At 54.0% G+C, this 25,048-nt stretch overlaps 1 protein-coding gene across 1 annotated transcript; it reads left to right on the top strand.

Annotated features, from left to right (window-relative positions):
- The first annotated feature begins 14,466 nt into the window (after window positions 1–14,466).
- On the top strand, window positions 14,467–17,610 carry TNFSF9 (TNF superfamily member 9). Its single transcript, XM_087866673.1, has 3 exons — window positions 14,467–14,712; window positions 15,200–15,230; window positions 16,202–17,610. Exons 1-3 carry the CDS (start codon window positions 14,467–14,469, stop codon window positions 16,684–16,686), a joined length of 762 nt encoding a protein of 253 aa, XP_087722799.1. The 3' UTR covers window positions 16,687–17,610.
- Window positions 17,611–25,048: the final 7,438 nt, after the last annotated feature.

Below are 25,048 nucleotides of genomic sequence, written 5' to 3'. Positions count from 1 at the left end.
CAAGGAGTAAGACATATAGCTGGATTACACATGGGGTGGATGGTGAGCCCCTGGGGTCTGCCTTGCTCCGCCCCCCCCCCCCTCGGGCTAGGCACCTCTCTGCTCCAGTATCGCCATTCATTACAAGCCCTCGCCCTACCTTCACTTTTCTTGTTAGCGATGACCTTGCACAGGCCACTTTGTCTTTGGCTGAATTTCTTTATCTGTAAGATAGGGAAGTCCAGAATGCCCGCCCTCTAGGGCCACTGGGAGGGCAATGAAATGGCCCCTTTAACAACAAGCCGGGCCTAATTTTCTCTGCACAGAGTAAACAATACATTGTAGCTATTACTATTGCAATCATTATGAGGGGCTGGATGAGACTTCCTGTGCTGACCCTGACCCTCGAGTGAAGGTCAGACCTCTTGGGGCCACCTTCTCCTGGCCTCTAGCTCTGCCATCCCAGGAAGCCTCCTCCTCACCTCCTCCACATGCCCCGTGGTTTCCAGCTATTCCGGGGTGGGGGTGGGATTAGTCAGGTTGGCTATGTGGCTGGGATCTCACGTTTGCCAGTGGCTTCTGGTTTTGACCCAGTGGTTCTCAACAGGGGGTGATTCTGCCCTCCCAGGGGACACTTGGCAATGTCATGCCTGGATAGGGTGTGTGCGCGCACTACTGGCATCTAGAGGGTGAATGCTGCCAAACATTCCACAGTGCGCAGTACAGCCCCTCCCCGGGCCCCAAGAATGATCTGGCACCCAAGGGCAGTAGTGCTGAGGTCTGGGAAACCTTGTGTTACCAAGGGGGGAGGAGTTTAGACACCCTAGCTCACGCTAGACCCCAGAATAGATTTCTGGTGGGTTAGACAGCTGTTATATGGTATAAACTAGGGTGACCCCCCAGGGTCTGTGAGTCACTTCCTCTAACTGTCCCCCTCAGATGTGTATTTGAATGTGTGCAGCATCCTAGGACCTAGTAGGTCAGATGGTGATGAAGGCAGTGACTCTTGGGGGTCAGTGGGATTCTGTACCCCGGGGGGTCTCAGCTGGGGCTGACGTGCCCCCCCAGGGGACACTTGACAATGGCTGGAGACATTTCTGTTTGTTACACCCTGGGGAGTGCTACTGGCATCAAGTGGGTGGAGCCCAGGGACACTGCTCACTACCTTACAATGCAAAGAATTATCCAAACCCCAAGTGTCAGTAAGGCCGAAGTGGAGAAACCTGGTTTAGACCTTTGAGGTGATGACTCAATGTGTTGTTAACAATTGATCCCTGAGCCATGGAGGTTCACTGGCCCATGGTAATATGTATCAAAAATTCATACACTCCATGTTGGCATTTCTTAATTTTTTTTTTAACATATCAAGAGTCATAAAAAAAAAAACCCATACAAATGGAAGTGGCCCTGCGGGGAGGGGCTGATTTGGAGCTCAGCCCCCAGAAAAATGGGGTTTCCTGTGTCACCCCACCAGAGCAGGGTTGATGTGGGTTATGGACTGAGCCCCAGAGAGCAGGGCTTCCTAGATTAGCCCACTTGGGAAGGGACAGTCTCTAGAGAGTACGGCCCTATTGTGCCCTTGACCTCTCTCTGCATCAGGGCATCCCTTGGGTTCCCTGGTGCTCTTCGCAAGAGCGGAGGGAAGGCAAAGGGGGAAGAGAATGGAGAGCAAGCCCTGGAGCTGCTGGGACCCGGCAATACCAGAGATAAAAGGGGCCAGAGATGTAGAGAGCCTGCAGGGAGGAAGGGGGGAGGGGGTTGGGTGGGCTGATGTCATCTGTCCCCCATGGCTGACCCGCCTAGGTCTGGCCTTCCCTGGGTTTCTTTCCCGGGAGGGAAAAAGTCAGGGGTACCATGGCCTCCAGGCAAACAGACCCCCCCCTGGTAGCATGGTATCACCTACCACCCAGAAAGCCATCAAGACTCCCTGAGGGAATCCGCAGACCAGGAGTCCCGAGATCCGGATGTAGCCAGTGAATAGAGCCAGGGACGAGAAAAGGGGCTGGATGGTGGGGCGTTAAGAACCAGGTTTTCTGGCTCCAGGTGCTGGCCTGCCCACAGAGTTGGGGGGCAGGTGGGCCTCATCTCGAAGCCCCAGGAGTGGGTATGCAGAGGGACTCCAGTCTGGGGCTGCATTTTTGCCCCCACCTGCGTGTCTGACCCTGGGCAGCCATGGTGTGAGGCAGGGTGTTCAATCTGCCGAAATGGATTTCGGCATCCAAAGACGCTATGGGCTCTGCCCCCCGAAAGCCATCACTGTATGAGAGCTATGCTGTTAAGCACACGCTGGTGCGGGGGGGAAATGGAGGACGCCGAAGAGAGGGTTTCCCATGCAGGCAGGTGAGACCCTATGGGGAGGCTCATACTGTCGCCCGGTACTCCCATCTCACGTCTGTGTCACATCTCCAGTCGCACCAGGTTGGCCTCACAGCAGAGATTGGGCTCCCGATTTTGAAATGGAAAACAGAAAACAAACCCCCATTTTAAACCGCCAGGTTAACTGACTTGCCTTGAATGTGCAGGAAGAACAGGAAAGTGGCTGTGGGGCATTTCAGGGGCATTTCAGGGAGAATCAGGCGTCAGATACTCACGAGGTGGAGAATTCCCAGAGACCTAGAACATTCTGCGCACTAAATCGACCACCCTTTCTGAGGTCTGCAAAACCAGCGAAAGGCCTGCCTTCTAGTTGTGTGTGACCTGCCCACCATGTGGGGGCCACGTTGCTACCCCGTCTGCAAGCCCCGAGGCATTGCCGACATGCACCCCAACCCCCTATCCACCTCCGGGGATGGAGTCTGTTTTGTGTATTATCGATAACAGGGGTGTCTAAGCCAGATCCTGTTCGAGGCGCTGTGAGTGTGTCAGGTGGTTTATGTTTTAGCTCATGAAGCCACACCCCAGGAGCCAGGCGCTGTTTGCATACCCATTGTACAGATGCGGAAATGGAGGCCCCAGGAGGCTGAGTATCTCACACACAGCTGAGGCTGGGAATAAAGTCCATACATTCCAGCTCCAAAGACCCCGATACTTTATCACTACCGGAGATGGTCGTTACTTTGTTACTTGGTCTTTAAAAAGAGAGAGAAAAAAAGGGGCTGGCAGTTGAATGGGCTGTCTTTCAGGAGGAAAGTGGTGCTGGTGTGAGCAGCCGCTCGTTTAGCCGTGTGACTGTGACGTGCTCCTTGGCCTGGCCTCTGTCTATGCCATTGTGTCTGCCTACCACGTTGCCCGGCTGCTCTGGGCTGTGCGATGTGATGCTACCACCCAAGTCTGTGCTTGCTTTGTCCCCTGGGCCCGTGGGTCACTGACTCCTTTCCAGAGGCTCCCCTTCCCCCCGCCTGGCTCCTCCTGTCACTTCACTGCCCAGACCTTAGACCTCCACCTCCACGGGGTCTGATTTCCCTTCCCCCTGCCCCTGGCCAAGCCCAGCCCTGGGCATGAACCCAGCCTGGCACGGGGCCTCTCCAGCTGCAGAGAGGGGGAGACAGGGTTCTGGAAGTTGCTGTTCCAGGACAGGGATGCTGAAAGAGCCTTAAGAGGAGATAGGCCCTCCCCATTCTTGCCCGCCCAACTCCAGGGGTGCACACAAGCTCGATGGAAGCCGTGCCTGGCACTGCCGGCACCAAGCGTGGGGGAGGGGGTGGGGGACAACAGAGCATTCTCTGGCCTTGCCCAGTGTGTGGCCCGCCTCCCACTACCCCTGGCCACCAGATACACCATGGAGTCCCTCCCCAAGGAGGCGTGCTCAGAATAGAAGGATTTTCTGGGAGATGGGTGGGGGAGGGCTGACCCTGGCTGATAGCAGATGGGGCTGGGGTGTGGAGGGGCTGCCTCCTGGGTTCCCCTCGTTGCCTGCCCACTTGCCTGGCATCGAGGACATCTTCGGGGTGCCTGGTGCAGGTGTCGTCGGTGATGTAGCTGCTCTTTTGGTTGAAGGAAGGCAGGTCGGGCAGGAAGTGGAGCCTTACGTGACCCGTGGGTCATGCTGCCAAATACGAACATGCCCCGAAGCCTGGAGACCATGGCCACGTGGGTCCTGCTCGTGAAGGCTGGTGAGCTCAGACGCAGGTCCTGGACCCTGAGCATCTCTTCCCAGCTGATCTGTGGGCCACAGTGGAGTGGGGAGGGCTCAGCCCCGCGGGGCAGGGGTGCCACAGGCATGGGAAGTCCCCAGCCCTTTGTCTCAGACAGACTGCATTTCCCACTTCATGTGGAAAGGAGGGGCTGGTTTCCCACTGCACCAGGCCGGAGGGCATGGCTTCCCATTTCCCCAAGAAAAAGGGTGGGACGTCCCCCTATTTTACATCAGACACGGGCAGGGGTCCCATATCCAAAAAGGGCAGGACTTCCTGCTACACCGGGAGAAATGTACAGACTTCCTCCCACATGCCTGAAAATGGCGGGGCTTCCCTTTTCACCAGGATAAAGAGGCAGGATGTTCCCTCTGTGTTTGAAAGAGGGAGATTTCCCAGCTCCCCAGGAAAGGAGCAGTACTGCATCCTGCTTTATGACTATGAGGGGTGGGCTTCCCGGTCTGCAGGGGAAGAGGCCGAACTTCCTCTTGTTCTATGCCTAACACAGAGAGGCAGGCCTTTCCGCTGTTCTGTGTCAACAAAGGGGGAGCCTTACCTTTTCCTCAAGGAAAGTTGTATGCCATGGAGCAGTGAGATTTCCCATTGCTTTAGGAAAAGAGTGGGTACTTCCTCTGGCTCCGGCCTATGCTTTCCCAGAAAAAGGGGTGCAGTTTGCCTGTGGCATGTCTCCACTGCACAGGGTGAAAGCGGCCAGCCCCTTACCATGAAGAGGGAGATTAAGGGTCCTCAAGGACGTAATGGGCCACGCTGGGATGGGGGGGCGTATGACAGTGGTGTCATTGCAAGAGGAGCCCTGGATGTAGGGTACTGTCAAACTGCTCTCGCTCAGCACCCTGGGGATGCTAACTGCCAGGGGTGGGGAAGACCCCACTTACGGAGAGGTGGCCTGAGGTCTACTCTCCTTTGGCCTTCTGGCCAGTCTGTCCTTCCTGCATCTCCAGAGCCTGGACGTGGTGAGAGGGTGGGGACGGCTGTGTAGGGAAGATTATCTGGACAGAAGCGGGAGGAGGACAGAGCCCCAGGGACCCACAGATGGGGGGGGGGTCCTGTGCATGACGTGGGTCAGGGGTTAGAATAATGAGGGGACAAAGGTGGGAGGGCTCACTTTCTGTATGTGCTTGTGTCCTGACACACATGTGTGTGTATGATGTGTTGTGTAAATAGGTGGTTGTAGTGCACATGGGTACGTGTCTGGGTGCATGTGAGCTCCTGTCTGCGATCTGTGTGTGTATGTGTGCTTATGCGTGTGTGTTCGTGGAAGGGTGGTGTGTGTGTGTTTTCATGCCCATATCTGTGGCTCTGTAGCTGAGCCGGGAGATACTGGTGGGAGTGCTGTAGGTGAACAGAGGCTGGGGTCCCTCACTCGTCACCACGTCCTGAAGTCAGGCGGAGCAGGGGGTCCTGTCTGGGGCTCTCTCTCAGGCCCACCCACCTTAGAGGCCTACCCCCAGGCCTGCCGCCCTGTCATCCTGTTGCCCACTGAAGTCTGGTGGGACCAGGCAGTTGGAACCCAGCCTCCCACAGCCCCCCCACTCCCTCCCTGGGTTGAGAGGGCAAAGCTAGTGTCCCAGCCTGCCCTCCCCTTCCCAGTAAGGGGTCTTCGGTCACCAGCTCTACCCACTGGGGAGATGCCAGCCACACATCTAGACCCCAGGCAAGCTCAGGCCCTAGGGGCACATCCACACACAGAGTCTGATGTACACCATTACACAATACAACCACACAGTCCGACCCAGACTCACAGATTCAGATACACCCAGACACACAACGCAACAATATTCCCACAACACACAGAGGCCCATATAGACCCAGACACACATCAGGCTACACAAATGCCATCAGATCCACCCCAACCCAGTTGCACAGTCAGGTGTCGATAAACCAAGTGCAACCGTAGGAGTCACCCACACTGAACACAGCTCTCCGAGCCAATACAACACACAGCTCAACAACACAATGACAACACGCGGCACGGAGACCCAGAGACACACATGCATACCGCAGAGTCAGATACACATTCTGTGGGTATCTACACGCAGACCTCAGTAGAGGCCGAGCCCAATGTAGGAATGGACCAGATGTACACGCGTGTGTGACATGCCCGCCCGAGCACACGTACACGGAATCCCACACTCACAGGGATATAAGCACAACACAGACCAACCGCAGACACACAGACAGACCCAGAGACTCACATACAACATACACACAGTCAAACACGCACACAGAGGTACACGATACAGACCCCCCCCCAGACACACAGCCAGACTCAGATACACTCAAAAAGATATACAGCAAAGAAAATCATGAAAGACTGAAAAAAAAAATGGTTGAAGGGAGAAAGTAAAGTCCCATGCAAGACTGACGAAAGAGAAAGACACCCGGCCAGATGCTGCTATGGGCACACAGAGCCAGGAAGACAGGCACACATCCCAAAGTCACACTTGCGGAGAGCCCCTTTCTCCAGCATTTACGCAGGCGCACATTGACCCAGACATCCCTGAAATATGCGGACGCACACACAGGTGTGGAGACACGTGACCCAAGTACCCCCCCCCCCCCCCGTCTAGCGACCCTTGGGTAAAAACAGACAGACGGACCCCTCCAGAGATCTTTGGGTGGTGGACCTGGGGGGCCTCAAGGCTGGTGGGGAGGGGCTCACCCAGCCGCAGACTCAACATTCCAAAGGCACCAACAACTTGGTGGGCCAGGTGTGCGGCCAGGTGGGGCAGGAGTGTCCTGCGCAGGTCCCCGGGCCACGGGGGCTGGCGCCAGATCACCAGCTGGGGCAGGGCCAAGATCGTGCGTGGTAAATTCATCGACTGTGGGGACGACAGGGCGGGCGCACCCACCCGGACGGGGGTTGGAGTTCGCGAGCGGGATGGGGCGTGGACAGTGAACACCACTGTGGGCAGGGCAGTTAGACTAGGGATGGGGATGGTTCAAAGGCTTAGCCTGGGAAGGGGCCGCAGGGTTCTTGAAAAGTGGAACCCGGGAAATGAGAGGAATTTAGCTAGGCAATAAAAGGGCGGAGCCTGAGAAGAGGGTGGTGTTGGACTGAGAGAGGTAAAAAAGTAGGAGGGGCAGGAGAGTGGGCAGGGCCTGCCTGGGAGGCTGATGGCTGGGAAACGCTCCGAATCTAGAGAGAGTGACAGGGAAGTGGGCGGGACTGAGGTTGGGTAGGACTTGGGAGTCTGAGAACTGGGGAAGTGGGCGGGGCCTGAGAATGACAGCGAAGTGGGCGGGATTGGGAAACTGATGGCGACGAAGTGGGCGGAGCCTAGGGAGATGCTAGGCAGGACTTGGGGAGTGGGCAAGGCCTGGAAGGGGGATGGCTGGGAAGTGGGCAGGACTAGGGAGTGGGCAAGGCCTGGAAGGTTGAGAGCTGGAGAAGTGGGCGGAGCCTAGGGAGATGATAGGAATAGTAGGAGGGACTTGGGGAGTGGGCAAGGCCTGGAAGAGGGATGGCTGAGAAGTGGGCGGGACTTGAGGAGGGGACAGGGCCTGGAGGGGAGATGGCTGGGGAAATGGGCGGGACTTGGGGGGGGCCGGGCGGGGAAGGCTGATAGCTGGGGGAAGTGGGCGGAGCCTGGGGAGAATGACGGGAGAGTGGGCGGAGTGGGCGGGGCTGGGGAATGGGCAGGGCTTGTGAGACGGGTCGGACCTGGAAGGGGCAGACTCACCCTTCTCTTCAAAGTCACGTCGAAGTTGGTTGGTAATCCTCCTGCGCCAGCAGTTTCCGCCCCGGGCATTCCAGAACGTGGGCGATTCTTTGGTGGTCACTTTCTGGCTGAGAACCACGCGGGGCGGCGGGCACCCCTCCCTCTGCGCCGACGGCGGTCGCCCCGTCCGGGCGGGCGCCCTCGCCGCCTCTCATTAGGCCGCTGCGAGTCCGCCTCCGGGCCCACTCGGGCTTCCTCCATACCAAGAGCAGCCCCCGGCGGGGGAGCGGAGCGGGCTTCGTGGAGGGTGGTTGAGGGTCTTCGTTCCCACTCCAGCCTCCCGGCTCTCGTGTTCAAAGCCTGCCTGATCCGGCTCCGGCCGCCCGGGTCCCCTCTCCCCTCTCCCCGGTCGCCATGCTCTTTCCTCACCGTCCTTTGCATTTGGTGCCAAAGATCTAGAAGCAGATTTCCCCTCTCTGAGTCTAGACCCCACCCCGCGCCCCTCTCTTTGCAGCTCGGCGTTGAGGCGCCTGGTCCAGCAGGGGTCGCCCGCGGCCTACACTGGGTGCCGGGGCCAAGAAAAGGGACCTAGAGGTTTCTCAAGGAAGTGAAGGACAAGCCCCCACTAGGGGCTGGTGGATCTTGGGCGGTTTGAGGGACGGGGCCTGGCTTCCTTTGGTTGTGTTCGCTTGTAGTTTGTGTCTTTGTTTTGAGTGTCTGGCGTGTCTGTCTAGGTCAGCTTGTGTCACTGTGTGACTTGTGTGCCTTCAGTGGCCTCTGGGTGTCTGATATTTTGAGCTCTGATTGCACATCCCGGAGAGTTTGAGTCTCTCGGAAGCTGTTTATGTGTGAGTGGGTGTGTGTGACCATAGCCACGGGCATGTCCTTGTGTGGGCCTGTGGTTAGCTTTGGTCGCTGCTCTTGTGTACCTACGGTTATGTGTCCAGGTATGTGTCTCAGTGTGTGTCTGTGTGTGTGTCCATATGGTGTGTCTGTGTGTGCCGTGATTTGTGTCTCGGTTTGTATGACTGTGTGTGACTTGAACGGAGGTATCTACTGTACCCCTATGTCTGTCTGCCTTGTGGCTGCCTTCCTGGGCGAGCTGGAGAGTCCCTCCAGGTGGTGGCCCTGCTGGGACTTCCTTTCTGGGGTGGGAAGGCTTGCTTCCCAGCAGAATGATCTGGCTTCTCCTGCCAGGCCCCTCTGAGGGGTTGTAGGGGTTCGCCCTGGTCTGCCTGGGTCTTCCCCATCCCTGTGTCCTTCTACTGCCCTTAGCAGGGAAACACCATTTCCTGCCTTTGATGTCACTGGTGCTAAATTTTCCCTTCTTCAGCTCCGGCTACTGGTTTCTTTCTACGTGTGTGCACACCTGACCACAATTCCGTACTTAACATTAAAAAACCAAAACAAAGCAAAACAGTAGCACATGGAAAATGCAAGCGGGCAAAAGCATATACAGTGAAAGAGCCACATTGCTCACCCCTGAATCCTCGGGTTTTTTTTTCTATGCCTTCTAGAAATTTGCTGTGCAAATATATCTCCGCTCTAAAACAAAACAGCATATTCAGTACCTAGCATCCTGCAGCTTACTTAACCCTTAGTTAGAGATCTTTATCGAGCCCCAAGGAGATGACTCAAATTTCTCCACGGCTTGATTACCAAACTTATGCTGGCCATTTCTTTTTCAATGACTGTTTTGGCTATTTGCGTTCTGAAAACACTCTTGTACCAGACATTCCTGCCTGTCTGTCTTTCCGTCCGGATGTCTGCCCTGGTGTTTGGACCCTGGTGTTCACAAGATCAACTCCTGCATCGAATCACAAGGAGAACCAGACTGTCAGCAAGGATGGCCAACCGCACCGAGCACCTCACTGCCTGCCAGACGTGGGTCTGGCCCCCTGTCCTGGACAGTAATCCTAGGAGATCGTCACTGCTGTTAGCCACACTGCTTAGGTGGGAAAACCGAGGCCCAGATAAGGGAAAGAATGCGCTCAAGGTCACGCAGCTAGCCAGGGGCAGAGCTGAGATTTGAAGCCGAGCAGTTTGGCTCTTGTGCCGGTGCTGTTCCTCAACTAGAGACACACCTCTGCACACATGGGACCCCTCCCCTTCCTCGTTCGTAAGCATGCATCGGAAATACACACGTCCAGAGTAGCTGGCTGTGCACCCCAACTCCGCAAAGCTTAATTGTTTCGTGCTACCGAGCTTGCAGTGCACACACAGCACCACAGGTACACACGACGTGCGGGTCCCTGTGTCTTCCTGGCCTATCTGGGGCTGAGGAGACCCGAACCCAGCTTTTCCAGAGGTTTGGCTAACTCGTACCACGCGATTCCCCCTTCTGTGTCTCTTTCCTCCTTCAACACATGTTAGCATTGCCTTGGCTGGGGGCGCCTGGGTGGCTCAGTCGGTGAAGCTTCTGCCTTCGGCTCAGGTCATGATCCCCGGGTCCTGGGATAGAGTCCTACATTGGGCTCCTCTCAGTGGGGAGCTTGCTTCTCCCTCTCCCTCTGCAGCTCCCCCTGCTTGTGCTCTCTTGCTCTCTCTCTGTCAAATAAATAAATAAGATCTTAAAAAAAAACCCTCCAAAACAAAACAAAACAAAACACCCAAAACACATTAAAATGGCTCAAGACCAACTCTATTTGATTCGGTTCTTTCCTTCCCTTTTTTCTTCTTTTCTGGTTTACACACCCCCGTTTGGTCCCTTGCTCACTTGCTTGCTTTCTCACTTGTGTACTTACTCAGCAAACATCACTAATGTTCTTTGTTAGGCTCTGCCTCTGTCCTGGGGGAGACAGGGGACCCTGGCCAGCTGGAGGTTGACATGGGGCGGGGGCGGGGGGGGGGGTGGAGGCCACAGGTAGGGGCTGGGGGGCAAAATGGAACCCAGGGAAAAGGAGATGAATTTTGCTAGGAAAAATCAAGGCACACCTCCTGGAGGAGGTACCTTATTCACTGGGCCTCACAGGGGGGAGGGAAGGTGCTCCTCCCTCCAACTACTTCCTGCCCAGTCCCTCCCTTGAGCCCTATGATGGTAAGAGTGAGGATTTGGGTCCTACCCCAGAGGTGAGGAAAACGGCCCACGCTTACCTTGGGGAGACCGCTGAATGCAGAGGTGCAACCCCACTGAACGTGGGGTGCTAGCGGGGTGATGCTGAGAGCCTCGCGATGGGCAGGGCTGCCTGGCTCAGATGTCCCGACCACAGCAGCACGTCATGGCACTCCCTGGCTGTGGCCTGAGCCTTCCCCGGGCTGCCAGGCCTTGTTTCCCCTTCTTGGGGGGAGTGGATAGATCTCTGTCAAGCCCCTGGGTGTAAGGAGTTCCGAACAGTCACCGTGAGTCACTGAGGCTAAGTGACTTCAACTTTGGGACTCTTAGTTTCTGCATCCACCTATTGGGGATGACGATGGGCTGCAGTTGTCGAAGCTTCACAGATCATGCAATGCCAGCCCCCCTTTAGCGAGCGTTTACGATGTGCCTGGGCCTCCTCGAGCAAGCTCCAACCACCCTTGGTGACCTCCTATTATTCCCATTTACCGTATCAGATAAACGAGGCTCAGGGAGGTAAAGCCACCTGCCCCAAATCGCAAGCAAGACATCTGAGAGCTGAAATTCAAGCCTCTAGAGCAGAGGCAGCAACTTTGTTTTTTTTTTTTTTTTTTTCTGAAATGGACCAGAGAGAGTAAATATTTTGGGCTTTGTGGACCAGTCTCTCTTGCAACACTGAACGCTGCCGTAGTACCACCAAGGCGACCACAGATGACACGCAAGTGAGTGGGCACGGCGGTGTGCGGATGGAACTTTATTTGTGGACACCGCAATTTGAATTGCATATGATTTGCACATGCCGTGAAATCTTCTTCTTTTGATGTTTCCCCGCCACTTAAAACCAGAAACAATGAAACACAAAATGTGTCACTGGTGGACTGTAGTTTGTTGACCTCTAGAGCCCATGCTGGAAACTGTCATGCTCTACACTTCATTCATTCATTTATTCATTCATTCGTTTGTTCGTTCAGTGAGTATTATTGAGTACTACTGATAGTTTTATGTATTATTTATTATTTTATTTATTTATTATTTGTTTATTTTATTATTGAGTACTATTGATAGCTTTCTATTGATAGGGCAGATGGAGATACGACTCTTCAGGAGATAACAACCTCCTGGGCAGAACAAGCAAGGAAACAAAACGACAAGGATATTTCGGATGGTGGAAATGCGACCAAGGAAATCCCATGGGCCATATAATGGGACCCCAGGGTGGGACACTTTCATTTGCTTCCTCAGAGAAGGTGATGCCTATGGTCTCCCAAATACCTCTTTTTTTTTTTTTTTTAAGATTTTATTTATTTATTCGACAGAGAGAGAGACAGCCAGCGAGAGAGGAAACACAAGCAGGGGGAGTGGGAGAGGAAGAAGCAGGCTAATAGCGGAGGAGCCTGATGTGGGGCTCGATCCCATAACGCCGGGATCACGCCCTGAGCCGAAGGCAGACGCTTAACCGCTGTGCCACCCAGGCGCCCCTCAAATACCTCTTTTTGTCTTTTTTTTTTTTTTGGTCAGCTGAGGCAATCCCTGGCTGTGGCCTGCCGTGGGGTAGGACTTAATCATAAACAGACTGGCCCATGCCCTGTGAGATTCTTGGCGGGGCGTTGCCATCGGGAGAGGACCCTTTGGCCTTAGGATTGGTAAATCTTTCTCCCCGGTTGGTCCAATTCTTAGGAGAGGGGTCTTTTACTGTCCCGTCTTCCCAGTCCTGGGTGCTGAGTGGGGGCGAGGGTTGGGGTGGGGAAATTTCAGCTCCTGCATTTGAAGTCAGGGGTCTGCTTACCACTTGGGTTTCCAGCATGATTCTTCTACCCTCAGCTAGCTTCCTCTGGCCACAGACTGCCCTTCCGGCTCTCGGCTCTCGGGAGGAAAAAGCAACACTAGAAACGGCTGTTTTTCCGCCCTGCTGGGGAGAAAAGCTGGTGTCTCTTTTGGGGATCTCCTTGAAGCAAACTCCTCAATGTTACCTGCCATCTACCATGCTCTCTTTTGGAGTTGGGGGGGACGGTCACCCCCAGTCGGGGAGCCTTGGGGGATGGCGATGGTGGAATTCTGCTAGGGAGATGATACTTGGCTTCCCTCCCTGCTGGGTAACAATTTTGGTTTAGTTCTCAAAACAATCGCTTAGCTGTCACAGCACCGTCTCTACCCACAGTGAGGTTGGAACCGAAAGTGTTGCTGCCTGCTGGTCTGGGAAAGAACATTCCAGCCAGAGGGATGGCAGGTGCGAAGGAACGACCCCTGGTACAAGGCAGTGGCATCTCTAGCTTAGGCAAGCATCAAAATAATCGCCTGGAGGGCTCAACCACACACTGATTCCTGGGCTTCTGCTCCCAGAGTGTCAATAGGCCTAGTTTGCGGTACTAGAATTTGCATAACTAACAAATCCCCAGGTGCTGCTGCCTGGCTAGTTTGCTAGTTGGGTGTCACACTTCATAACAGTTCAGATACGGAAGCATTTAGCACCTGTTAGCACCAACAACAGCCAGCATCATCACTGTTTGCTTCCTGTAATTCTCCAAGGAGGCCCGATACAACAAAATAGAATGCAGGGTAACCATCGCATAATGATTCTGTTGAACCCAAATCCCGACACCCCGCCCCACCCCCACCCCGCCCCGGCCACTTCCCAGCTGCCAATCCGTGCAGCGCTGATAGATAAGTCCCTTGCCGGGCCAGTGTTCACTCGGCCAGGCCGGCTCCGCTGGGCTTCTGGAGGAGGCCAGGGCTTTCCCAGTGCTGCCTGTGTCTCAATATATGGTCGCTTCCTCTTTTGGGTCCAAGTTTTCGGGCCTGCTCTGCTCCTCCTCTCACCCCGCCTCCACCAGGGCAGAGTGAACGGGAAATTTGAGTTTCCTCTGCTTTAGCCAAGACTGTCCCTTCCCTATCAGGGGGATTTCTCTACCTGGACTCTCCAGCCTTCTGCTTGTGGGGTCCAGGAGGGGCCCCTGACGGGAAGCCTCCAGATGGGTGGGTGGGGGCAAGCCAGGGAAGGCCCAGGGCTCCCGGGGAAGGTGAGGGAGGGTGGGGGGAGGGCTGAGCCTGCCACTCAAGGTTCCAACTGGGGGGCTTATACTCCAGAGAAGGGGCTGAGGCCTGGCTGTTTCCTGACCCTTCTGCAGATATGCTGGATTTAGGGGAGTGCTGGGGGAGCCGCAGTGATGGGGGGCTAGGGAGTGGCAAGAAGGAAGGGAAAGAGACGGGCTGAGAGACCAAGAAATCGAAAATCAGAGAGTCGGAGACATAGAGAGACAGGGAGAGACAGAGAGACAGAGACAGACGCACGGAAAAAAATGAGGCCCAGGGATGGAAAGATTCCCTGAGACCTCTTACAGTGACAGTCCACAGAGACGGGGACAAATGAGAGGCACAGAGAGGCACAGACACGAGGCGAGGCAGAGCTACAAAGAGACACCCAGAGAGACAGAGGCGGAGAGAGATCCGGGAGACACGGGAGGGAGAGAACTAGGGACAAAGAGGAAACGGTGGGGTAGGCCTTGGCGGGCGAGAAAGGAGATGGAAATCGGAGAGAGATTCAGAGAAGAGAAAGTTAGGGAAACTTCAGACGGAAGGCGGGGCGCCGGCATCCCCACCCGCCCCGCCCCGGAAAACGCGGCTTCCTGAGTTCTATAAAGCGCGGGGCCCCGGGCCGGGCTGCAGCCGCCAGCCGCCGGCCATGTGCCCCCGCACCGACGCCGCCGCGGACCCCGAGGCCCAGCGGCCGCCCGCGCCCCCCCGCAGCGCCTGCAGCCCGCTGCCCTGGGCCCTGAGCGCCGCGTTGCTGCTGCTCACCGGCGTCTGCGCCTTCTGCGCGCTCCGCGCCTGGGACGCACCCCGGGCCCCCGCCGCGCCCGGCCCCCGGCTCCCCGGGCTCCCCGAGGACCTGCCCGACGCCGGCGCCCGCCTCCCCGACTCTCCGCAGGTGAGATGCGCCCGGAACCCCTTCTCCCACCCGGACCCCCGAGAGCACCCCTTCTTTATCCAGGACTTCGGGGGGCACCCCCGTGAGGCTCCATCTGCGTTCCGGGCCCCAGAGGGTAACCCTTTCTCCATCGCGGACCCTGAGGTCTATTATCTCCAACCGTAAAGGGGACTCACGTTCTTTCCTGACTTCCGGAAAACCTCGCTTTTCTCCCAGGCCCTTGGGGTCGCCCCGTTTCCTTCCCAAGGGCCCTTGGAGGGAATCGCTCCTCTTTTCTCTGCTGAATTTCGAGGTTCTGTCCTTGCAGACCCCAGGGGTTGGGGCAGGTTGAACCACCAGCTCTGGGTGCGCGTGGATGCTGGTGTATTCATCTGCAGCACGTGCGAGGTCTAAGGACCGCACAGACCCCCGGAACCCTCGCTTTCCAGGGGGCGGCGCAGCAGGACCGGGAGCCTCCACCCATTTTCCGCCTTTCCTCTCTCCGCAGGGCGTGTTCGCGCAGCTGGTGGCCCGAGATGGTAAGTGTCCCGAGGTCATTCCCCTTGGGCGCACCGGGCGGGGGTGGCAACAAGGCGGAGGAACCCCGGGACAGGGAGGCCTCCTCTTCCTCCATCTGACCCTCTTCTCCTTCTCTCTAAAAGCTGTCCCCTCACCTCTTTGAACCTCCACTGTCTTCCTGACCTTCCCATGACCCTCTCATGGTGCCGGATTTTCCTCCTCTGACACCAAATGTACCTACATCAGGCTCCCTCCGCCCCCTCCCCGCCCCCAGACCTGGGGCTTGATCCCACAGATCCCACCTGCTCTTGTCTCTAATGCTGGGCTCTGGGAGGTCCGGGCCCTCACTCCTCACCCACGTCCCCCCCACCTTCCCTCCTTCTGGAGATCTCCTTCGAACTCCTTTCCCCTTCCAGACTCTTCCTCCCTATCCTCTCCCCTCCCTTCCCCTCATCCTGCCCCTTCCTCACTCCTCCCCATCCCTTCCCCCTCCCTTCTTCTTCCTCTCCTTCCCCACTCTCCCCTCCCCACCGCTTCCCTTCTGTCTTCTCCCCCTTCCTGACACTCTCCCTTCCACCCCCTCTGTCTCTGCTGAGTCCCCTCCAGGCTGTGCCACCTCCCCCATTCCCCTCACCTCCCTGCCAACCCCCTTCCTTCCCTCCCCACCCCCTTCCTTCCCTCCCCACCATGCTCTCCCCAGTCAGACTGCCACCTTTGGCGTTGTATCCCCTCCTCAAGCTTCCTTCTGCTTTTCCCACCCTGCACCCTCACTCTCCCTCCTCAAGACTGTCCTCCCCACCCTCCCCTCCCTCGGAGTCCTGTTCTCCCTTCCTCCCTTCCCTCACCAACTTCACCTCCTCCTGGAAACCTCTTCCTTCCTCTGTCCCTCTCCAGCTCAGAGCCCCAGCACCCCAGCACCCGTCCCCAGGGCTGCCCCCCCCCTGCTCCACAGCCACACTCAAGGAACCTCCCCCTCTTTTTCCTCCCTCAGTACAGCTGACCGAAGGGCCCCTGCGCTGGTACAGTGACCCGGGCCTGGCGGGCGTGTTCCTGGGGCCGGGCCTGAGTTACGACCAGCACAGTCGGGAGCTGACGGTGGCAGAACCCGGGGTCTACTATGTTTTCTTGCACCTGAAGCTGCAGCGGGTGGTGCCCAGCAAAGGCTCCGGCTCCATCTCCGCAGCCCTGCACCTGCAGCCTCTTGGTGTCGGGGTGGAAGCCCTGGCTCTGACCTTGGACCTGCCTCCTCCATCCTCAGAGGCCCGGGACTCGGCAGCCGGTTTCCGGGGCAGCCTACTGCACCTGCGCGCCGGCCAGCGCCTGGGTGTTCACCTGCGGGCTGAGGCTGGGGTGCACCTCACCTGGCAGCTCGCGCAGGGGGCCACGATCTTGGGCCTCTTCAGAGTGGCCACCAAAGTCCCCACTGGACTCCCCTCATCATGGCCCACTGGGTCCCCGTCCCTGGACCGAGACTGAATGCTGCCTTCTTTCTTTGGGGCTCTTGGTGATGGAAGCCCTGGCGACTCTACCTCACCTGGCTTGGCAGGGGTCCCCGCTGCTGACCCCCTCCTCGAGGACTCTCCAAGTCACTCTCCCATTCTTGCCCTAAGTCGAACTTCTGGTATTTATTCTGAGCCGGGCTCAACAGTGTACTTTATATTAATCCATTCCATTTATATTTATTGAACATCTGCTGTATGCAGGGCCCTGTACAGGGCTGGCGAAATGTCAGCAAACAAAACAGATAAAAAGAAAATCTTTATTTATGTTAATATATGAGAAATAAAGACTCATCCCCAGCCGTGCGCTGGCATTCAAGGGGGCTCGTCTTCGGGGGTCCCTGCGACTATGCTGTGCGAGCTTCATTCACGCAAGTGGTTCCGAGCATCTCCTGTGTGCCAGGCGCTGTTTTGGTGTTGGGGACACAACCTGGGAACAAGACAGACAGACAGCCCAGCTTTGGCCAGGCTGGCCATCAGGCATACCCGCTTGGCACTAGGACTGTGACTGTGTGTGACCCTGTGTGACGGGACCGTGTGGGAGAGTGTGCGATGGTGCGTGGCACTGGCTGATCTAATACTTACAAACCGACTGACCACGAAGTATTGAACCCCGACTGTATGCCAGACAGCGCGAGGTATCTTATTTGAGAAATAACGACCTTATGCTTTCGGGACTTGGTCCCCGTGTTGTCATTCTCTCTGCCGGTGACGTGACCCACTTGAATCTGCACGGAGGAAGTACTGTGTAAATGCCATCATGCAGGACCTCGCTTGTTCGGTGACCTCAGGCTGGTAACTTAAAATTGGCCATGGGTGTCTGCAAATGCTTCGGGTTGGTTTCACGTACTGTGTGCAGATCACCTATTTAAGACAGTGATGGAGAAAGTGTGGATTAAACATGCAGATTAAACTCGAAAGTGTGTCTTGTCTTGAGCCGTGACGTTGTGAATAGCACATGAGAAATTGAGGAAGTATTTGTCTTGTGCTTTCAGACAATCTGATTTAGCAAAGAAGTTGCTCAAGATGACTGACAAGCAAGTGAAGTGGGGACATCTTTGTTGTTCCAGTTCATTTTAGTCTTTAAAGGAACATACCAGCCTTGTCACTTGGAGCCATACGAGGCTATGTGTACAAGCCTGGGAAAAATCAAAGACTGCATTCTGTAAGCATTGACTATGCAATTTGCAATGGAGAGTATTTTACAGGGGCACCTGGGTGGCTCAGTTGGTTAAACATCTGACTCTTTTTTTTTAAGATTTTATTTATTTATTTGACAGAGAGAGACACAGCCAGCCAGAGAGGGAACACAAGCAGGGGGAGTGGGAGAGGAAGAAGCAGGCTCCCAGCGGAGTGGGGAGCCCTATGCGGTGCTCGATCCCAGGACCCTGGGATTATGCCCTGAGCCAAAGGCAGACGCTTAACTGAGCCACCCAGGCGCCCCAACATCTGGCTCTTGAGTTCAGCTCAGGTCATGATCTCAGGAGTGTGGGATCTGTGTGGGCTGTGCACTCAGTGGGGAGTCTGCTTGGGATTCTCTCTCCCTCTGCTCCTCCCCCAGCTCATGTGCACGTGCTCACGTGCTCTCTCTCTCTCTCAAATAACTAAATAATTAAAAAAAAAAAGAGTATTTATTTATTTATTTATTTATGATTTTATTTATTTATTTGACAGAGAGAGACAGCCAGCGAGAGAGGGAACACAGGCAGGGGGAGTGGGAGAGGAAGAAGCAGGCTCCCAGCGGAGGAGCCGATGTGGGGCTCGATCCCAGTACTCTGGGATCACGCCCTGAGCTGAAGGCAGACGCTTAACGACTGAGCCACCCAGGTGCCCCCATAAAAGAGTATTTTAATACATTTTTTGTAGATATATGCTGCACATTTTTGCCAGCCAAATTTGTAATAAACGCACATCCTCATTTTTGCCCCTCTGGAGAGCCGGTTGTTAGACATTTGCTAGTACACTGTCTCCAGCCCAGCCAGTCCCCCCAGTGCCGTAATTTCTCCACCATGCAGATCTGACTGCTGGTCCCTATAAACCAGCTGGGTCTTGGCTTCTTACACAGGACAAGAGAAGCTAGGGTGGGCAGAGAAGTCTCCATAGAGCAGGGGACGTAGATAGGTCTTAGGAGGAGGGATGGGAATGAGGGAGGCAGAGGGGGGAGAGTGGCCCACACTGGCCAGACACAAGGGTGTGGGACGGGCAGTGAAGATGCGGACGTGGAAGTGAATGTTGTTTGCCTGACCCATCTCTACCCTTTCTCAAAGAATCCCTCCTGAGTGGGCAGGACTGGCATTGAGCTGACACCTGTGAGCATCACCCTGATTAGGAATTAAATTATTGACCTAGTTCTAGGGGTGCCTGGCTGGCCCAGTTAGAAGAGCGTGTGGCCCTTGATCTTGGGGTTGTAAGTTCAAGCCCCATGTTGGGTGTCGAGATTACTAAAAAAATAATAATAATAAAATAAATAAACTTTAAAAAGCCCACAAAAAATAAACTGTTCCATACTAGTTGGGTGTCGCATGAAAAGGAAGTATGTGCAAAATGGCAAATCTTCAGGAGCTGTAAGATGGAAGAAAAAGGCCTACAAGGGCAGCTTGATGAGACATGGTTTATTAAGGGGACTTACAGACAGAAGCCTGTTTTGAGTGGCTGCAAGAGGAGCAGATCCCTGAAACCCCCTCCCCCCGTCAGACCTGCTAGAGGCTGGGAGTCCATACGGGGGTGGGGGGGCACTCAGAAGGAGACTGTTTGAGAATAGGTGTGTCACAGTCATGTCTCCAGAGCAGATCAAGGACCCAAGATACTCAAGGATGTGGTTAAGTAAAAGGGAAAGGGTGTGTGGGGGGGTGCTGTGCTTACGAAGGCTTCAGGTCAGAGATGTCTTCGTGGCCATTTGTCCAAGATGGCTTCAGGCCGGTTCACATATTGGCAAATGACTGTTACTCCCCGCCCCCATTGCTACATGCTTGCTCTGGACTTCTAGGATGGCCCTTGCCATCCAAAACCTTCCACTTGGTTCACCTCCAGGGTTGGCGGGGGAAGGGTGCTCCCCAGAACACTCGGTCCAGGGGCCAGCAACAGGCTAACCTAGTTCTTGCCTATTTGAATAGCACCAGGTGATGCCAGTCCTCCCACGCAGCTGATTGGGCCAGGGCGGACACATGACTCAAGCTGGGCCAATCATATCTCCTCCACAGGAACAGGGGCAGTCCTGGCTCTACCAACCGTCCTGGTCAGGATTTGGAAGCTGTATGTGAGAGAAGCATGGAGGGAAGCGTGTGCGGGGCGGGGTGCGGGGGGGGGGGAGGGAAGGGGGGGAAGGGGAGGAGGAAGATGTGTGGGGATTCACAGATGAGACCATAAAGCCCTAGAGAGACAGAGGAGCTACTAGTCTCTTCCTGGTGACGTGGAATGCCCTAGTGGATTAGTTTCCTAGGGTTGCTCTAACAAAGTACGGTAGGGGCACCTGGGTGGCTCAGTGGGTTGGGCCACTGACTCGACCTCAGCCCAGGGGTTGATATCAGGGTCGTGAGTTCAAGCCCCACCTTGGGCTCCAAGCTGGGCGTGGAGCTTTCTTAAAACAAACCAAAAACAAAGTTCCATAAACTGGGTGGCTTAGAGCACCAGATAATTTTCCACCAGTCCTGGAGGCCAGAAGTCCAAAATCAAGGTGTTGGCAGGGCCATGCTCTCTCCAAAGGCTCTAGGGAAGAATTCTTCCCTGCCTCTTCCAGCTTCTGGTGGATGGCGTTCCTTTCCTGGCTTCTGCATTACCACCATCTCTGCCTCCCTTGTGGCATGTCTGTTTTCCTTCTGTGTGTCTCATCTGTTTCTCTTCTACTCTTCCTATAAGGACATTGCACCTATTGGATATATGGCTCACACTACTCCAGGATAACCTCATCTTAATTTAACTAGTTATATCTGCAAGGACCCTATTTCCAAATAAGGTCATATTCTGGGGTTCCAGGAAGGGCATGAAAAACATTTTTTGGGGGGGGGCGGGACACTATTCAACCCACTACATTTAGTATCTGTCCTTGGGGGCCATGAGAAACTTGAGTGTCCTTCCATGAATTTCCTTCTGGGGTGGGTTCTGTTCCATGCTGTCCAAGGATGCAGGCTCTCAAGGCTGTTGGTGCGTTTCTTGGTAGTTTTGGTATCTGAGAGTCTGTCCCGCTTCCTGGGTTATATGGTTTTGGGAGTGTCCCACAGCAAGGATGCTTGGGCCCCATAATGTCATAGGATGTTACCAAGACCCAAGATATACAGATGGAATTCTACAACAGTGACAGAACTACATCTGATGTTTATTGATGCTTACTGGTCCTAGGCACTAATTGCTTTACAAAGACTCCAACAGGAAGGTACTATTTTATTTTCATTCGCATTTTATAGGCAAAGAAACTAAGGCCCAGGGAGGTTAGCCCAATGTCACACAGCCAATAACCTCGAACCCTGGTCACTTCCTCTTTTTTTTTTTTTTAAGATTTATTTATTTATGTATTTGACAGAGAGAGAGCACAAGCAGATAGGGTGGCAGGCAGAGGGAAAGGGAGCCTGATGAGGGACTTGATCCCAGGACTTCAGAATCATGACCCAAGCTGAAGGCAGATGCCCAACTGACTGAGCCACCCAGGTGCCCCCCCCCCAGTCACTTCCAAGTGACCTCATAGAATACAGAAAAGTTTGGGCTGAATTGTGTGCCCCCCCCAGATTCATATGTGGAAGCGGTAACCCCCAAGACCTCAAAATGTGACTGTATTTGGAAATAGAGTCTTTACAGAAGAAGTAATTATGTTCAAATGAGGTCATTAGGCTGGGCCCTAATCCAATATGATCAGCGTCCTTGGAAATTTGGAGATAGGCATGTGTGTGCACACACATAGAAAATGCCATGTGATCGTGAAGATGGATATCTACAAACCAAGGAGGGTCGGACCTGGAGCAGACCCCTCCCTTGCAGCCTCAGAAATAACCAATCCTGACAACACTTTGATTTTGGACTCTTGGCCTCCAAAACTGTGAGCGAATAAACATCTTGTTTAAGGCACCCAGTTCGTGGTACTGCGCTGTGACAGCCCCAGCTGACGGATACAGAGGGTTACGGGAGTTGATGCATTTAATACACGCCCAACGCGCAGCACCAGGCTGCCGGTAAGCACTCAGTACATTTCATGCCAACATACACATAGAATTCTACAGTGTCCCCGGGGGCTCGTAACAAAGAAACAACGGTTCAAAGGAGAGCAGTTACAACGACACATCTGTGATGTCATAAATACACTCTTGCCAGGATGGGGGTTACAAAGTTAGAGAGGCAATTTTGGAAAGATGTGGTGTTATAAGGACAATTCCAGATACATAATCCTGCATCCAGAACCATAAAATCCGCAAACAGAAAAATTTTCACAGCTCCTTTAGCAGCCTGAATGGACTGAACCCATGTGAGGGTGTTTATGTTCTTTATGTATTCTTCAGCTGAAATATGCATATAATAAGGATGTTAATATGCTTGATTATTGGGGGCTGTCCCAGAATGTATGGGATATATATATCCCATATATATGTGTGTGTAATTTAGTATGAGACCCTTTAATACATACTTAATGATGTAATATATGTAAGTAATATATATATGGTATACGAGTCTGCTTTATTACTCACAGAAAACACCTCACTTCTGTCTCTTCTGGTCGCCGAATCTGTGGAGGCATTTCCCAACATCAGCAAGCAATTTTCAGCCACCAGCAAGGTGTCCAAGAATCCAACTCAACTCTGACACTCTCTACCCAGAGAGAGCATCGGATCCCACAGGTTAAGTGCTCAGTTTCCACAAGACCGTCTTCCCCATTCCTCGCTTCAAATGCTGGTCACAGATCTAAGTTGTCACCTGTGCCTCTGAACAACCAGTGCTAGGTTGCAGGTTGCAATGATCTCTTCCTTGGGCTTGATTAATTTGCTAGAGCTGCTCCCAGAATTTAGGGAAACACGTTTGCCAGTTTATTAAAGGATATGATAAGGGCTGCAGAGTTAACACCAGATGAAGAGGTCTGGAAAGACCCTGAGTGCAGGAGCTTCTGTCCCTGTGGAGCTGGGATGTGTCACCCTCCTTGTGTGGTTGTGTTCGCCAACCTGGAAACTCCCCAAAACCTCTACTATTGGGATGCTGTGGACGCTTCCTCACGTAGTCATGATCAACCATAAACACTGTTTCTAGCCTCTTTCCCCTATCTGGAGGTTGGGGGTGGGATGGAAAATTCTAAGCTTCTAATCGTGGCTTGGTCTTTCTGGTGACCAGCCCCCACCCAAGAGCCATCCAGGAGCCCAACCAGAGTCACCTCATTAGAACAAAAGATGCTCTTAGTGTTCTCATCACTTAGGAATTTTCTAGGGTTCAGGAGCCCAGTATCCGGGGTGTGATCAAAGGCATATATTTATGTCATATTACCAGTGTCAGTTCTGGATTCCAAAACATATTTGGTGTCTAGGGCTTGAGATCAGGGACTGTGAAATTGTATGAGGGACTGGGATGTGAATCAGGACCGTTTACAAGAGGTGGGATGTCACAAATGGGGATGGCCTGCTCACACCATCGCAGTGGGAGTACCCCTTGGGGGGGGTGTTTCTTGTCTAGTTTCCTCAGACTTTTCAAGCTGGATTTCCCACCTCTCTGCGAAGAGTCAAGGCTGGTTCTTGTCCCTCTCTTGCAATCCATGGGCTCTGGCTGTCTGCCCAGGAAACTCCTGCTACCCAGGATGGGGACGAACAGAGACCCCCACCCACTCCCCGCAAAGCAGCGCTGTCAGGTGAGTCTCCAGTGGGAGCTGAGTGGAAGAGCCCGAAGCCTTGTACCAGCTTCTTGTGTGCCTACGTGTGTGCTGGGAGCAGGGTGGTGAGGAAGGAGTGGAGACAGATCTGCAGAGCATTTTAAAAATAGTGTTAAGAATACTTAACATGAGGGGGCGCCTGAGTGGCTCAGTCATTAAGCCTCTGCCTTCAGCTCAGGTCACGGCCCCAGGGTCCTGGGATCGAACCTCATATGGGGCTCCCTGCTAAGTGGGGAGTCTGCTTCTCCTCTCCCTCTGCACCCCTCCCCACCATGCTCTCTCTCAAATAAAAAAAAGTCTTAAAAAAAGAAGAACACTTAAGATGAGATCTACCCTCTTAACAACATTTTAAGTGCACAATACAGTATTTTTTTTTAAAGATTTTATTTATTCATTTGACAGAGAGAGAGGCAGCCAGCGAGAGAAGGAACACAAGCAGGGGGAGTGGGAGAGGAAGAAGCAGGCTCCTAGCGGAGGAGCCTGATGTGGGACTCGATCCCAGGACCCCGGGCTCACACCCAGAGCCGAAGGCAGATGCTTAATGACTGAGCCACCCAGGCGCCCCACAATACAGTATTTTAAAAAAAGATTTATTTATTTATTTATTTATTTGAGAGAGAGAGAGAGAGAGAGTGTGTGTGGGTGGGGGGAGGATGCCCATGGAATTACTCAGCTGAGAGAGAGTAGGAAGTTCTGGACAGAGTGCTAGCTTTGAAGATGGAGAAGCAATGTATGCATATGAGACAGACAATAAAAAGAACAGGCATTGGCAAAACTTTGAAAGGGGTGAGAGAGAGGAGATAGAGAAGCCAAGACTTTTGACTCATGCAACTGGATAGACAGAAGTGCTTAGGGATTTGGAAACCCTGGAAGCTCATGGGTCACTTTGGGATGTGCGGAATTTCCAGGTGCCCCTGAAATGGTCACATGGGAATACTGAGTCGATTCTGTGGTCATGCAAGCTCTTTGGCTGGGAGAGCATTGTAAGAGTTGTTGGTATATTTATATAAAGGATGTTTTGGGTAAGGAAGAAATCTCTTAGAATAAAAAGTAAGAGGGTCTAAGATCAAGCGCTGAGGAAGTTCGCTATACAAGGGTTCAGTAGGAAGTCAGTTGTGCACGAAAGCCTGAGATAAACAGCCAAACAGGAAAGAGGAAAATCAAGATCCTAAGGAATCTGTTTCAAGGAGGAAGTAGTGGTCAGTGATACCTGATACCGCTGAGAGTCAGTTAAGATGAGAACCAAAAATATTCCCAAGTTTTTGAATCCTCAGAAGGGGCATGAATGAATCAAGTTGTATCGGAGTGGCTTGAAAAATCAACGACAAGTGAAGAATTTGAGATTGCCTCTGCAGGCAGCTTCTTTCAAAAAAGTTAATATTTTGAGGGGCGCCTGGGTGGCACAGTGGTTAAGCATCTGCCTTTGGCTCAGGGTGTGATCCCGGAGTTCTGGGATCGAGCCCCACATCAGGCTCCTCCGCTGGAAGCCTGCTTCTTCCTCTCCCAC

Source organism: Ursus americanus, chromosome 14 (genome assembly GCF_024610735.1).
Source record: "Ursus americanus isolate L20-20 chromosome 14, mUrsAme1.1.p, whole genome shotgun sequence".
NCBI lineage: Eukaryota > Metazoa > Chordata > Mammalia > Carnivora > Ursidae > Ursus > Ursus americanus.
The sequence above is the reverse complement of the archived record's forward strand: the minus strand, read 5'-3'. Positions and strand labels throughout refer to the sequence as shown.